General features: G+C 44.1%; 1 protein-coding gene across 1 annotated transcript in view; it reads right to left on the bottom strand.

Annotated features, from left to right (window-relative positions):
* The window catches only part of LOC115459803 (zinc finger protein 271-like), a 258,826-nt gene that overhangs the window by 20,940 nt on the left and 223,800 nt on the right, over positions 1 to 14,086 (bottom strand). Inside the window, exon 6 of the mRNA XM_030189625.1 lies at positions 2,728 to 2,781. Within this exon, the coding sequence (XP_030045485.1) occupies positions 2,728 to 2,781 (54 nt within the window). The remainder of the gene's footprint in view (positions 1 to 2,727; positions 2,782 to 14,086) is intronic.

Here is a 14,086-nt window from a genome sequence, read left to right on the forward strand (position 1 = left end):
CCAACCCTTTCATCTGTGGGCAGTTCGTCGCGCAGCGGTCCCGCACTTGCTGCTCAGGGGATAAAACACTGGCAATCGGCAGCTGACCGCCGGTTGTCCCCTTCCTCTCAGTTAAGGTAACTGCAATTGCAGAGAGGAAATTTACGTAAAGAAGACGAAACTTCAGAGGGCAGCTGGGCCATTGGGCATACGAACTTCAGGTCACCACCATCTTACCACTCTCCCAGTTTGGGACATTCTTTGTCTGGTGTCTCCTCAGAGGCCTGTCTGATATGGGTAACCCTTCAGCATAGCCCTCTAAGTCATTGAAACACACAAGCCCCTCCACCCCTACAAGGTGGTGTCCCTTCGGAGGGGTGAACACCAACTCTTTAGCCTTTATTTTCTCAGCCACTTGCTTGGAGAACCATATCAGTTTCCTTTTTCTCTTGCTTTTATTTACTCTCTTTACATAAGGGTTTGTGGCCATATTTATAGCTTCTTTCAGCCTGGACCACTGCCCTTCTTCTCGTATGTTCCCCCAGCTCATCAGCTCCTTCCTCAGGTATTCCCCCATTTTACTAAAGTCAGCATGCTTGAAATCCAGGACTTTGAGTTTTGAGTGGCCGCCCTCCACTTCAGCTGTTATATCAAACCAAACTGTTTGATGGTCACTACTGCTCAGGTGGGCACCCACTTGGACATTTGACACACTATCCCCATTTGTGAGCACCAGATCCAGCGTCGCTCCCTCTCTCTTGGGTTCCACCACCATTTGTCTGAGTAGAGCACTTTGAAAAGCATCCACGATCTCTCTACTTCTTTCCGATTCCACAGATGGAACTTTCCAATCCACATCTGACAGATTGAAAACTCCCAGCAACAGTGCCTCTCTTTTCTTTCTCAACTTATGGATATCTGTGACCAGATCTTTATCTAGTTCCTCCGATTGTGTTGGAGGTCTGTAGACAACACCCATGTGGACAGAGGTTCCATCATCTCTTTTTAAGGTGATCCATATAGCTTCTTCCTTTCCCCAGGCCCCTGTCATTTCAGTTGCTGCGATATCATTTCTCACATACAGAGCTACTCCTCCACCTTTACGCCCATCTCCATCCTTCCTAAGTAGATTATAGCCTGGTATGTTTGCATCCTATTTATGGTAATCATTGAGCCATGTCTCCGTGATTGCAACAACGTCTAAGTCTGCCTCTAACATCAGGACTTGCAGTTCATGAACTTTGTTGCTTAGACTGCGAGCATTTGTGGTCATCGCTTTCCATCTACATTTCAGTGGCATTTTTGTCTTCTGTTTAGTTTTTTGTTTACTCTCACTTTCTGCTGTGTTGATAAGAAGTGATTTACTAAGATTGTTGTTTTCATTGCTTTCTTTTCTACTGTCACATCTTGTCTTTAGCTTTTGCTGGGGGTGATCACTTGAAGTGACCTGACTCCATATGCCACCCCGCCAAGCATATTGTCTAAATTTCTCCCCAATGTTTTGAACTATAGTACGTAGATGTGATTCTGCCGGGATGTTAAAGGCAGAGAGTGTACTGGTGGGCTATACAGTGATGGGAATAGGCTGGGCTGATGCACTGCTAGGAGTAGGTGCAAGAGAAGCAATCAAGGTAGTCATTTTGGTGCTACAGTGATCTGCAAGATCCTGAGCCATAGGAAGTGAAGCCAAATCAACGGGGTGTGGGCATGGTGTGGTAAATGTTTTCAGCGTCTGATAAAGGACTGCAGTATTAGGTGCCCTGGCTAACTTAGAAGAGTCCGCCAGGTTTGCTAATTTGTAGGATTGTGCTGTGTTTTTTTAGGTAGAATGGGCAAGGAGCGCTGACGTCTCAAATACGCTGAAATTATCTGAGCTGACATTTTTGTTGGGAATACCAGGGTTCTTTCTGACTTTGAAAGTTTTGTGCTATCTCTTTACTTAAAGGTGCTAAAGTTTCAAAGGCTGTATGAAGTGATGTGTTCCAGGTCTGTACTTGGTATATGATTTGTAGATGAGTGACTATTTTATTTGATATCTGTTAATCTGAGTACTAGATTTAAAAATTGCTATAACTCTGTATTAGATCTTTTTTTTCTTTCTCCTCAAGTGTGTTGAGCCCTTCCCCTTCTCCACCTGTTTTTTTTTACAGATAATTTGTTTAGCTTAGGTGTGGCTAAGCTTCTGCTTTGAGAGAGCAGAAGGCTACCACAAGGTCTCTGGACTCCTGCCTGAAAGCTAACAGATGAGACTTGATCTGGCATTATTTCTGGTTATCCCTACCTTAGAGCTGTGGTTTTGGGCATTTCTGGTGCATTTCTTAACCTTGTCTTCCCCTAATCCCAACCAGCTGTGTAGATAAGTGGCTTAATACAGCTCTAGAGATAGGTTTTAAGTTTAAGCCCGCGCACCCACCCCAGGACTGACACTTCCGAAATAGCTTTCCTAAATACTACTACTACTACTATTTAACATTTCTATAGCGCTACAAGGCGTACGCAGCGCTGCACAAACATAGAAGAAAGACAGTCCCTGCTCAAAGAGCTTACAATCTAATAAATATACTACTTATCACAAATTAACTCCACCCAAATTACAACTGTTTCTGAAATGTAAACCATTCATTATCACAGTATATCCCCAGTCTTCTGCTCAGCATCAGGGGCTTCCTGCTCTACATAAAAAGGACCTCTGTTAACATATCCATTGGTTGCTATTCTCATTACATATCACATAGGATACCAATTTACCTTCTCTTCCTTAAATTTGTTCATCAAGCTTCTCTCACTGTTGGCAGTATCGTACTGGCAGTATAATCAAAAAGTCATTGTTAATCAGCTATACCCATAGATCAGGATCAGATTTATTCTAGGTCTTTACTTTGCAAGATTAATCTATTAAATTAGGTCTACAACCAACCGGTACATCAGGGAAAGGGAGAAAAAAAACAAAAACAAATACCCTGAAGGAAAAAGCTCAATCACTGAATTTCAAATAGTCAGATACATACATTGAATTCCACCCACATTGTAAATCTTAACAGGTTCTCAGTTTTTACCCTAAAACTTCACATTAACTACCTACCCCCTATATCCTACAGAACAGGAGTAGGAGAAATAACAGGATTGGTAGTTGTGTGACAGGCTACACATTTTATTATCACAAGTACAACAGCCCCTACATTTGGAACTATGGTAAAGAAACAAAGAGCCCCTAAAACTTCTACCACTGCTTCTACCACTGTCAAGACCAAACCCTTGGACCAAGACAAGATTCTGGTTTCATGCAATAAATGTACATACATTGAGTCCCTTGTGAAAGAAGTACAAGAACTAAGAGAGGAAGTGGCAAGACTAAGGAACATCTGGGACAACCAGAAATTTGACCCAGAGACGCAGGTCCAAACATTGAGGACTTCCAGCAAAGGGAGAGAAGATCTTGGGCAGACAGAGCACAGCTGGAAGCAGGTCACCAAGTCCCACAAGATCAATCCTCCAACTCCACCTTCTATTCAACTAAAGAATTGATTCATAGCCCTGGAGGTAGAACAGCTAGAAACATCTAAAAAAACAGGAGGAAACAGTGACCAAAAATCCCATCACAGCCGGACAATTGGCTCACAGAAAGCGCAAGGTAGTGGTGGTTGGAGATTCACTTCTCAGGGGTACCGAAGCGCCCATCTGCCGGCCAGATATATTGTCCAGAGAGGTGTGTTGTCTGCCTGGTGTCAAAATTCACGATATTGTGGAAAGATTACCTAGACTCATCAAGCCTACAGACCATGCTCCTATGCTACTCATCCATGTTGGCACAAATGATACAGCTAAATATCCTACTGAACGTATCATACGAGACTTCGTGGCTTTGGGTCAGAGGGTGAAGCATCTAGGTGCACAGGTGGTGTTCTCATCGATCCTCCCTGTCAAAGGTAAAGGTCAAATGAGAGAAGCTCGCATCTTGGAGATAAATGCGTGGCTGCGTGGTTGGTGCCGACAAGAGTGCTTTGGTTTTGTAGACCATGGGATGATTTTCCAAGAGGTACTGAGCAGTGATGGTGTCCATCTGTCAAGGAAGGGAAGGAGTGTCTTCAGCAACAGGCTGGCTAAAGTTATAAAGAGGGCTTTAAATTAAAATTGATGGGGATGGGTATAAAAGGCCTCTATAGAAGTGAATAAAAAGAGTAAAATCTGGAGAGCCTTGTATACCAATGCCCGTAGTATGGGAAACTTCTAGATTTTGAGGCTACAATGATGGAAGCGGACTTGGATTTAGTGGCAGTCACGGAGATGTGGTTCATGGAGAACCATGACTGGGATGTTGCTGTACTTGGCTATAATCTATACAGGAAGGACAGAGTAGGAAAAAAGGGTGGAGGTGTGGCATTATATGCTAAGAATGATATCCAAGTGACAGAACTGCGGGACATGTTGGGTATGGAAGAAGCGCTGTGGGTTAAACTGGAAAGAGGGAAAGGAAAATGTATCCATATCAGAGTGATATACAGACCACCCTCACAGTTGGAGGAAATGGACAGGGACTTAATTGAAGACATGCACAAGATAGCTAGGAAAGGGGAGATGTTGATTGGGATGTCCCGGCTGCAGGGTCGTCTAGAAGCAAAGAGATCTTAGATTCCCTACAGGAAAAATTGATCCAGCAGTGGGTAACTGAACCGACACGGGATGAAGCTATTCTGGACTTGGTGCTTACGAATGGAGAGTACGTTTCTGATGTCAAGGTGGCGGACCATTTGGCATCTAGTGATCATCGTACTGTATGGTTCAATATTAAAACAGAAAAGAGGGCTCGTTCGAGATTAAAGGTCCTGGATTTCAAAGGAACTAACTTTGCCGAGATGGGGGAATTTCTCAAGGAACAGTTAGCGGGATGGGAACAGCTGAAGAATGTAGAACAGCAATGGACAAGACTGAAAGGAGCTATATTAAAGGCAACTAACCTTTATGTTAGAAAATTACATAAAAGTAAGAGGAAAAGAAGGCCTCTCTGGTACTCGAATGTAGTAGCTGAAAAGATAAGGGTAAGGAGGCTAGCCTTTGCACGTTATAAGACGACTCAGAAAGATGAAGACAGGAGAGAATACTTAAATAAGTGAAGAGAAGCTGGAAAAGCTATCAGGAAAGCGAAGCGACAAATGGAGGAAAAGATAGCTAATATGGTAAAATTGGAGGATAAGACCTTTTTCAGATATGTAAGTGACAAGAGGAAGTGCCATAATAGCATTGTGAGGCTCAAAGCTGAGAGAGAGAAATATGTGGAAGATGATAAGGATAAAGCTGAACTGCTTAACAATTATTTTAGCTCTGTGTTCACGAATGAAAGACCGGGGGTAGGGCTGCAGAAAACAAAGGCTAAAGGGGATGGATGGTAGACCAAGACCCGTTTACAGAGGACTGTGTTCGTGAGGAGCTTGCTAAACTAAAAATAGACAGAGCGATGGGGCCTGATGGGATACACCTGAGGGTGCTTAAGGAACTCGGAGAAGTTCTGTCAGCTCCGCTGACGGACCTCTTCAATGCTTCCTTAGAAATTGGAGTGGTCCCGGTGGACTACAGAAGGGCGGATGTCGTTCCTTTGCACAAGAGTGGAAGTAAGGAGGAGGTAGGGAATTACAGACCTGTCAGTCTGACCTTGGTTGTGAGTAAGCTAATGAAAACGCTCCTAAAGAGGAGAATTGTGGGATTTCTTGAACTACATGGAATGCAGGACCCGAGGCAGCATGGCTTCACTAGTGGCAGGTCGTGTCAGACGAATCTGACTGTCTTCTTTGACTGTGTGACCAAACAGTTGGATGTGGGAGGGGCGCTTGATGTGGTATATTTAGATTTCAGCAAAGCCTTTGACACGGTTCCGCACAGGCGACTGATAAATAAATTGAGTGCCCTCGGTATGGGACCTAGAGTAACTGATTGGATTAAAAATTGGTTAAATTATAGGAGACAGAGGGTAGTGGTAAATGGAGCTTGCTCTGAAGAAAAGGATGTCGTCAGTGGAGTACCACAGGGATCGGTCCTAGGGCCGGCTCTTTTTAACGTCTTTGTGAGCGATATTGCGTAAGGGCTGTCTGGTAAGGTTTGTCTCTTTGCGGATGATACTAAACTCTGCAACAGGGTGGACACCCTGGAGGGTGTGATTGACATGAGGAAGGACCTAGCAAAGCTAGAGGAATGGTCCGATATTTGGCAACTAAGGTTTAATCCCCAAAAATGCAGGGCCATGCACTTGGGTCGCAAAAATCTGAGGGAACGGTACAGTATAGGGCAGTGATGGCGAACCTATGGCACGCGTGCCAGAGAGGGCACGTGGAGCCCTCTCTGTTGGCACGCGCGCCGCCGGTCGCCTCACCCGAAACTTAGCCCTCCCACCCACCCGGCGTCAAGCGTTCCTCCCTCCCTCCCACCCGGCACCAGCCCACCCGGCCTCCATCCCTCCCTCCGAACCCGAAGGAATTTAAAAGTCTTCCCTGGTTCGAGTAGGCAGCGTCAGCATCAGCAGTAGCAGCGAAAAGCGTGCTGCTGGTTCGTTGCGTCTTCAGCCTTCCGTCTCTCAAGCTCTCTGGTCCCGCCCTCATATCCTGTTAGGGCGGGACCAGAGAGCTTGAGAGACGGAAGGCTGAAGACGCGCCAAACCAGCAGCACGCTTTTCGCTGCTACTGCTGATGCTGACGCCGCCTACTCAAACCAGGGAAGACTTTAAAATTTTTGGGGGTTCGGAGGGAGGGATGGCGGGCTGGTGCCGGTGGGAGGGAGGAATGCTTGACGCCGGGTGGGTGGGTGGGAGGGAGGGAGGCCTGGTGCTTGGGTGGGAGGGTGGGTGGCCTGCCTACTTGCTGCTGCTTGGGTGGGTGGGAGGGTGGGAGCCTTGGTGCACGCTGGGTGGGAGGGAGGGTGCGAGGCCTGGTGCTTGGGTGGGAGGGTGGGTGGCCTGCCTGCTTGCTGCTGCTGCTCCTGCTGCTTGGGTGGGTGGGAGGGCTGGTGCTTGGGTGGGAGGGATGGAGGCTTGGGTGGCCTGGTGCTTGGGTGGGAGTGCTGGGTGAGTGCATGGCCTGGTGCTTGGGTGAAAGGGAGGCAGGCCTGGTGCTGGGTGGGTGGCCTGGTGCTGGGTGGGTGCATGGCCTGGTGCTTGGGTGGGTGGGAGGGAGGCAGGCCTGGGTGCTTGGGTGGGAGTGCTGGGTGGGTGCATGGCCTGGTGCTGGGTGGGTGGGAGGGAGGGAGGCTTGATGCTGGGTGGACTGGTGCTGGGTGGGAGGGAGGCCTGCCGCTGGGAGGGCAGGGGGGAGAGGAGGGTGGCTGGAGGGGAGGGCAGGGGGAGAGGAGGGTGGCTGGAGGGGAGGGTGGCTGGACATGGGCGGCTGGAGGGGAGGGGAGGGCAGGGGGAGAGGAGGGTGGCTGGAGGGGAGGGTGGCTGGAGGGGAGAGGAGGGTGGCTGGACATTTGTGGCTGGAGGGGAGAGGAGGGTTGCTGGACATGGATGGAGGGCAAGAAATTAAGAAGAAAGGAGGAAAGTAAAGAAATAAATGGAAAGGAAGCCCTGGAAACAGAGTTAAGAGAACAGATAGCAGCAGAATCAGGGTGGACAGAATCAGCGACTAGGACCAATATGGATAGAAAAACAAAATCACCAGACAACAAAGGTAGAAAAAAATCATTTTATTTTCATTTTAGTGTTTGGAATATGTCCAATTTGAGAATTTACATCTGCTGTCTTATTTTGCACTGGGTATACTGGAGCTGTAATAACTTACAGAAATGATTTATAATGAAAGAAAATCATGTTATTTTTTTCTCCTATACTAGTATAATATTTTCAATGATGTTTGTTTATATACGCCAAGGCTGGTGTAAGGGGGTGTGGCTATCATGGGGTGGAGTCATATGTGGTGACCCCACCCATAATGAGTACCGGCACTTCGCGATGAGTAATTAGATTTTGGGTTGCTGTTTGGGCACTCGGTCTCTGAAAGGTTCGCCATCACTGGTATAGGGGGTGAAGTGCTTCAGTGTGCGAAGGAAGAGCAGGACTTGGGGGTGATTGTGTCTGATGACCCTAAAGCTTTCAAACAGGTAAAAAATGCGATGGGCAAAGCCAGAAGGATGCTTGGGTGCATAAAGAGAGGCATGACCAGCAGAAAAAAGGAGGTGATAGTGCCGTTGTACAAGTCTCTGGTGAGGCCTCATTTGGAGTACTGCGTGCAGTTCTGGAGACCGCACCTACGGAAAGATATAAATAGGATGGAGTCGGTCCAGAGGGTGGCTACGAAATTAGTAAGCGGTCTTTAATGCAAAAATTATAGGGACAGGCTTATGAACCTCAACATCTATATGCTGGGAGAGAGGAGATACGATAGAAACGTTTAAATATCTCAAGGGCATTTATGTACAGGAAGAGAGCCTTTTTCAAATGGAGAGCTCGGGAATGAGGGGGCATATGACAAAGTTAAGAGGGAATAGGCTTAGGAAAGGGTGGTGGAGGCGTGGAATGGCCTCCCGGTGGAGGTGGTGGAGGCGTGGAATGGCCTCCTGGTGGAGGTGGTGGAGTCGAGGACTGTTCGAGAATTTAAAAAGGCATGGGATAAGCATGTGGTATTGCTTAGGAACAGGTAGAATTGGGGGTTACAGAGGATAGGCAGGCTGGATGGGTCATATGGCCTTTATCTGCCGTCATGTTTCTATGTTTCTATGAAGCAATTGGTGAGGCAAGACCTCCCTTGACTGAATCCATGCTGACTCTGTCCCAATAAACCATGTTTGTCTATGTTTTCTGTAATTTTATTCTTTATAATAGTTTCCACTATTTTCCCTGGCACTGATATCAGGCTTACCAGTCTGTAATTTCACGGATTACCTGGCATCACATTACTTACTTGTAGGAGGTAGGCATATATTATCACATCCTTCCTGCCTCCTCTTGGAGTTGTCTTCTTGCTTTAGTAATGTACTGCTGGTCCCAGGCACGCATGGTAGGGGCACTGCCTCAAACATTTACAGGTACAGTGCACTTGGCATTGTCTGTACTGGCCTCTATGCATGATGTCACCCACATGTCAGGATGTATTTTTTCACGGAGAGGGTGGTGGATGCTTGGCATGTCCTCCCGCGGGAGGTGGTGATGAAAACGGTAACGGAATTCAAACATGCGTGGGATAAACATAAAGGAATCCTGTGCAGAAGGAAGGGATCCTCAGGAGCTTAGCCTAGAATGGGTGGCAGAGCTGGTGGTTGGGAGGCGGGGCTAGTGCTGGGCAGACTTATACGGTCTGTGCCGGGGCTGGTGGTTGGGCGGCGGGGATAGTGCTGGGCAGACTTATGCGGTCTGTGCCAGAGCCGGTGGTAGGAGGCAGGGATAGTGCTGGGCAGACTAATATGGTCTGTGCCAGAGCTGGTGGTGGGAGGCGGGACTGGTAGTTGGGAGGCGGGGATAGTGCTGGGCAGACTTATAGGGTCTGTGCCAGAGCTGGTGGTTGGGAGGCAGGGATAGGGCTGGCCAGACTTATACGGTCTGTGCACTGAAGAGGACAGTACAAATAAAAAAGTAGCACATATGAATTTATCTTCTTGGGCAGACTGGATGGACCGTGCAGGTCTTTTTCTGCCGTCATCTACTATGTTTACATGTAAGAACATACCATGACAGGAGTGAACCTCATCCTAAGGCATGGAATGTGGAATATGATCTCAATCTTTAAAATCTACTGCTGCAGTGTGGATCTTTTGGTGTTTTTTAGGCCTGAAAACTGAGTGAAGATTTTCTTACACTCTGTACGTGTAAATGGATTCTCCCCTTTTTGGCTCATTTGATGCCTTTTTAGTTCTGAACCCTGAGGGAAGGTTTTCTTACCCTCTGTCCATGTAAATAAGTTTTCTTCCATGTAGATCATTTGGTGGCTTTTTAGATGTGAAAGCTCAGAAAAGCATTTATTATATTCTGTACATGTAAATGGTTTATTTTCAGAGTGGATCATTTGAAGCCTTTTTAGCTCTTGTAGAATTATGAGCACAGTCATGCACTATGGAAGGGGTCAAAAGGTCAGAGATTGATAAGCCTGCATGACTCTGGAATTTATGATCTATTATGATACCCTTACGGGCAAGCAGGCTTGGGAAAGAAACTAGTGTAAACAACAGGAAGAATGTGGTTTAACATGTTAAGGGAAGCAGATGGTGAGAATCAGATAATAATCTATGAGAAGGATTTGCAGAAAAAAGTTCTGTAAATCATTGTCTGAAACAAACGATATAAGCAGCTGAAACAGAACAGTATTTCAGAGACGCAGTCACCGTGAACATCTTTTTATGTAACTGTACTGATCTCTCATGAGAAACTATTAATTGTATTTGATAAGTAAATAAACAATTGACTTTCTCATATGCACGTAGCCCTGGTTTCTTTTATTATTATTAGCATTTGTATAGCGCTACCAGACGCACGCAGCGCTGAACACCTGACACAGAGAGACAGTCCCTGCTCAATAGAGCTTACAATCTAAAAGATACAGACAGACAAGACAAATTGTTGATGGCTGGTACATGCTAATTTGGGACGGGTACAAGGGGCCTAAAAACATTGGTAACTCCGACGTCGATAGAGGGGATAGGGTCCTGGTTCAGTCCGGAGATTTCCAGGTACATTCATGAAAAGAAACAAGGGTGTCGGTTCAGCTGCAGGATTCCTGACACCACAGACGGTCCTGGTAAGGACGAAGATTGGTAAGTGACATCTTTAAATGTTTTTTTATGCTAGGTCCTATGTCACTATTGTCTGACTAGGTGTTTTAAAATAGCAATTATCCCTGGTAGGTCCTATGGTCTGATTAGCCGTAGGTGTTTATAAAATATCAGGGTATAACACAGAATTCCTAGTAGGTCCTAAGTCTCATTTGTCAGAATAGGTGTTTTAAAATACTAGGTTTTTGTTATACACATAATGGCTATGCCTCTTGAGACAGTAATTAAATACTTTCCTTTAGAGAAAAAAAGAACTTACTAAATTAAATACAAAATGGTATAAATGGAATCAAAAACAAACTGATTTTTGTTGGACCCTAGAAGGATCCTTTGATCTACATTTATTATGCAAATTGATTAAATATAATGAGACCTATAAAAAAGGGAAATCTCGTATTAAACATTTACAAGCCATAGATAAAAATTAGCTCCTATGCCTGTATCATTATAAGACAAGTAAAAAAAAAAGTCTGATCAGCTCTATCCAAAAGCTCAATGTTTTCCCTTGAAATTACAAAAAAGAATTAAAGTTATCTAGAGTCAACTCAGAATAACTGTTTGATATTTGCTGTAATAACTCTTGCTAAAAATATTTTTATGTAACTTGAATTCTGTTCAAATCTCATTCTTTGAATTTTCTTCTTTGTTCCTAACCATGCTTTCTCTTTCTGCTCTGACTCATTGGATTACCAAAGCTACAGTGCTTTATAAAAAATAAAAAAATGGCATAGGATTCTAGAAGAAATTCTTCGTGGCCACAGGAAATTTCTCTACATCCTTGTTTTTTTTTAATGTTTGATTTCATGGCTCTAAAGCACTGTAACTAGGGATATATTTAATTTTAGTTGTAGGGCAGCTTCTTTTTTTAAACACATTTTTTTCTTTTCCTGCTTAGAGGGAATATTTCTGAGAGTATAGATGAATTGTTTCTTTTGTCTGGGATGAATGGTTTGTGTCTCTGTCATGTTTACTTAGCAACATTCCTTTGTAAATAACTTTGTCTTCAGTTAAATGATAAACTGGTTTTCCCAGTCTGGCTATCTCTTTGTGTGAGCTTTGAAATCCAGCACTACTGATAAGGATTAAGTTACCTTTTGTTCTTAGCCCGAAGTAATTAACTGTTGCCCTGGCATTACTTTCGCATCATAAACGAACCCCCCCCCCCCCCCCACACACACACACACACACACAAAAACCAGTAAAAGACCAGTTTCCTAAGTTTGTCTTACAGTTTTATTTCTCTTGGCTTAAATCTAATATTTATTAGATACAATTTTATTTCAATGTTTTCTTTTGTATATATGATTTCTAGATAACAATTTTGTTTTCTTGCTAACAATTCTACAGTTTTATTTTCAGGATATTTAAAATATTAGGAATATTTGCATTCCAGTATGAACATTTATTTTAAAACATGACATAGCTAGACCAGTGGAATATAAAGAAATATTATTTGTAATATACTCCAAAGAGCCTCTTTATTACCTGCAGAAATAAAGAATCTCCAAGGAGCATTTAAACAGTACTGTTGTACATTTTCCTACTTCTGGAGTGGCTATGCCATGTTATTAATTTGTGCACATAAGAAGTACTTCTAGCCCTAGGATACTGTTTTGGTAATTTATTATGCATACTTGTGGTTCACACCATGTTTATTTAAAGGTTATGACCCGTACTGAATTCCAATAACATGCTCTAATTTAAAACTTCTTAATTCTTTGTTTTTCATTTGTTAGTCTGTCTTTATGTTACCCCTTACATACAATCAGTATAAGTGATCACGTTTGTCTTTTATTTCCCAATTTTGTGGGTAATACAATCAGTACATATAAAACATTTCGCTCCTGAATACAAATTAGTTGTGTATGCACTATAACAAAAGATTTCTTTTCTGCATTCCATAGTAGATACGTTAACTACTTATATTCTGTCTCTTATCAACATTTTTATTTATTGATTTATTTGTTACATTTGTATCCCACATTTTCCCACCTATTTGTTTTTAATGCATTAGTTACAGCTAAAGTGTAATGTTTTTACATTCAGTACAGAATGTAGGGTCTTTCTTTCTTGTCTGATCTATGTGAATCAAGGATACAGCTTTTGTCTGCTTCATTAGGATTTTTCTTTTTTAAATTTGATATTTGTTGCATTGCATTCAAAATTTGACCCAGTTTGTTGCTGTGAACATAGTGGATTAGGTGGTTACGGTGAGTTACAAACTGAAGCTGATCAGAATAAATACCGTCTAAATGCAGATGTTTGGCCTGTACCTCCCTGAAAACAGTGGAGGACCCAGATCTTTTATGTTGTTCTTTCACGCTCCGAAGCTGAGATAAGCATTTAGACACCTGAGCTCGCCGAACATGCACTTTGTAACTGGCTTTTTGAAGGAAATAACCTTGAGTAGCTGCTTTTAATGCGTTCCACACTACTCCCAAAGAAGAGACCGAGTGCAAATTATCTTTCATGTAATCTCCGACAATATTTCGATATCCAGCTACAATCTCATTATCTTTTAATAGGGTAGTGTTCAGAGTCCATCTCCTATCCTTATCACCTTCACAGATAGAGGGGAGAGTTGGCCGGACAGGGGTGTGATCAGAAATCATGATGGACCCTATTGCAGACTCAATGCCCCTCTCTGCTAAATGAGTGTCCACTAGTACCTAATCAATCCGAGAATAAAACTCATGAGAATGGGAATAGAAAGTGTAATCTCGGACCCTGGGGTGGAGCAACCGCCAAGGGTCACGCACACCCAGGTCCCTAACTAGATCAACAAAAGCCCTAGAGATCTTATAGTCGTTGGCCACAGGAGACCTGGACTTGTCAATAGCTGGGTGGACAGTAGTGTTAAAGTCCCCTCCCACGATAACTTGTACCTGAAGAGAGGAATGAAGCAAAATTGCAACTCCATATTTCTTAGAGCCATCACCTGCGGAGGAACAGCACACATGAGGATAACGAGGATGAGCGAGAAATCGCTCGTGTTCTCTCTTGAAGTGGGTCTCCTGCAGGAACACCGCCTGAGGATTGTATTGTAAAAGTTCTATAAACAATTTTTGACACTTCTGAGGGGAGTTCAGCCCCTTGACTTTATAAGACTTTTAGGTTAACATACATAATGGGTCTGTGAAACCAACCAGAGAAGTAAATCTTGGGACCTTACTTCAGTGTGCGTATCACAAACTCAGATCCCCCCTAGTACCCTCCCCATCTCCAAACAAAACATATCCAAGCCCATAACCTTCCTATAACCCACCCAACCCCAAACTACCTTATCCCCAATCCTCCTCCACCACAAACAGGCATCCACAAGGACCCCTGAATGGGAATTCAAGGAACTAACCCAAAGCACCAAATA

This window comes from Microcaecilia unicolor, chromosome 1, assembly GCF_901765095.1.
Source record: "Microcaecilia unicolor chromosome 1, aMicUni1.1, whole genome shotgun sequence".
Classification (NCBI taxonomy): Eukaryota; Metazoa; Chordata; class Amphibia; order Gymnophiona; family Siphonopidae; genus Microcaecilia; species Microcaecilia unicolor.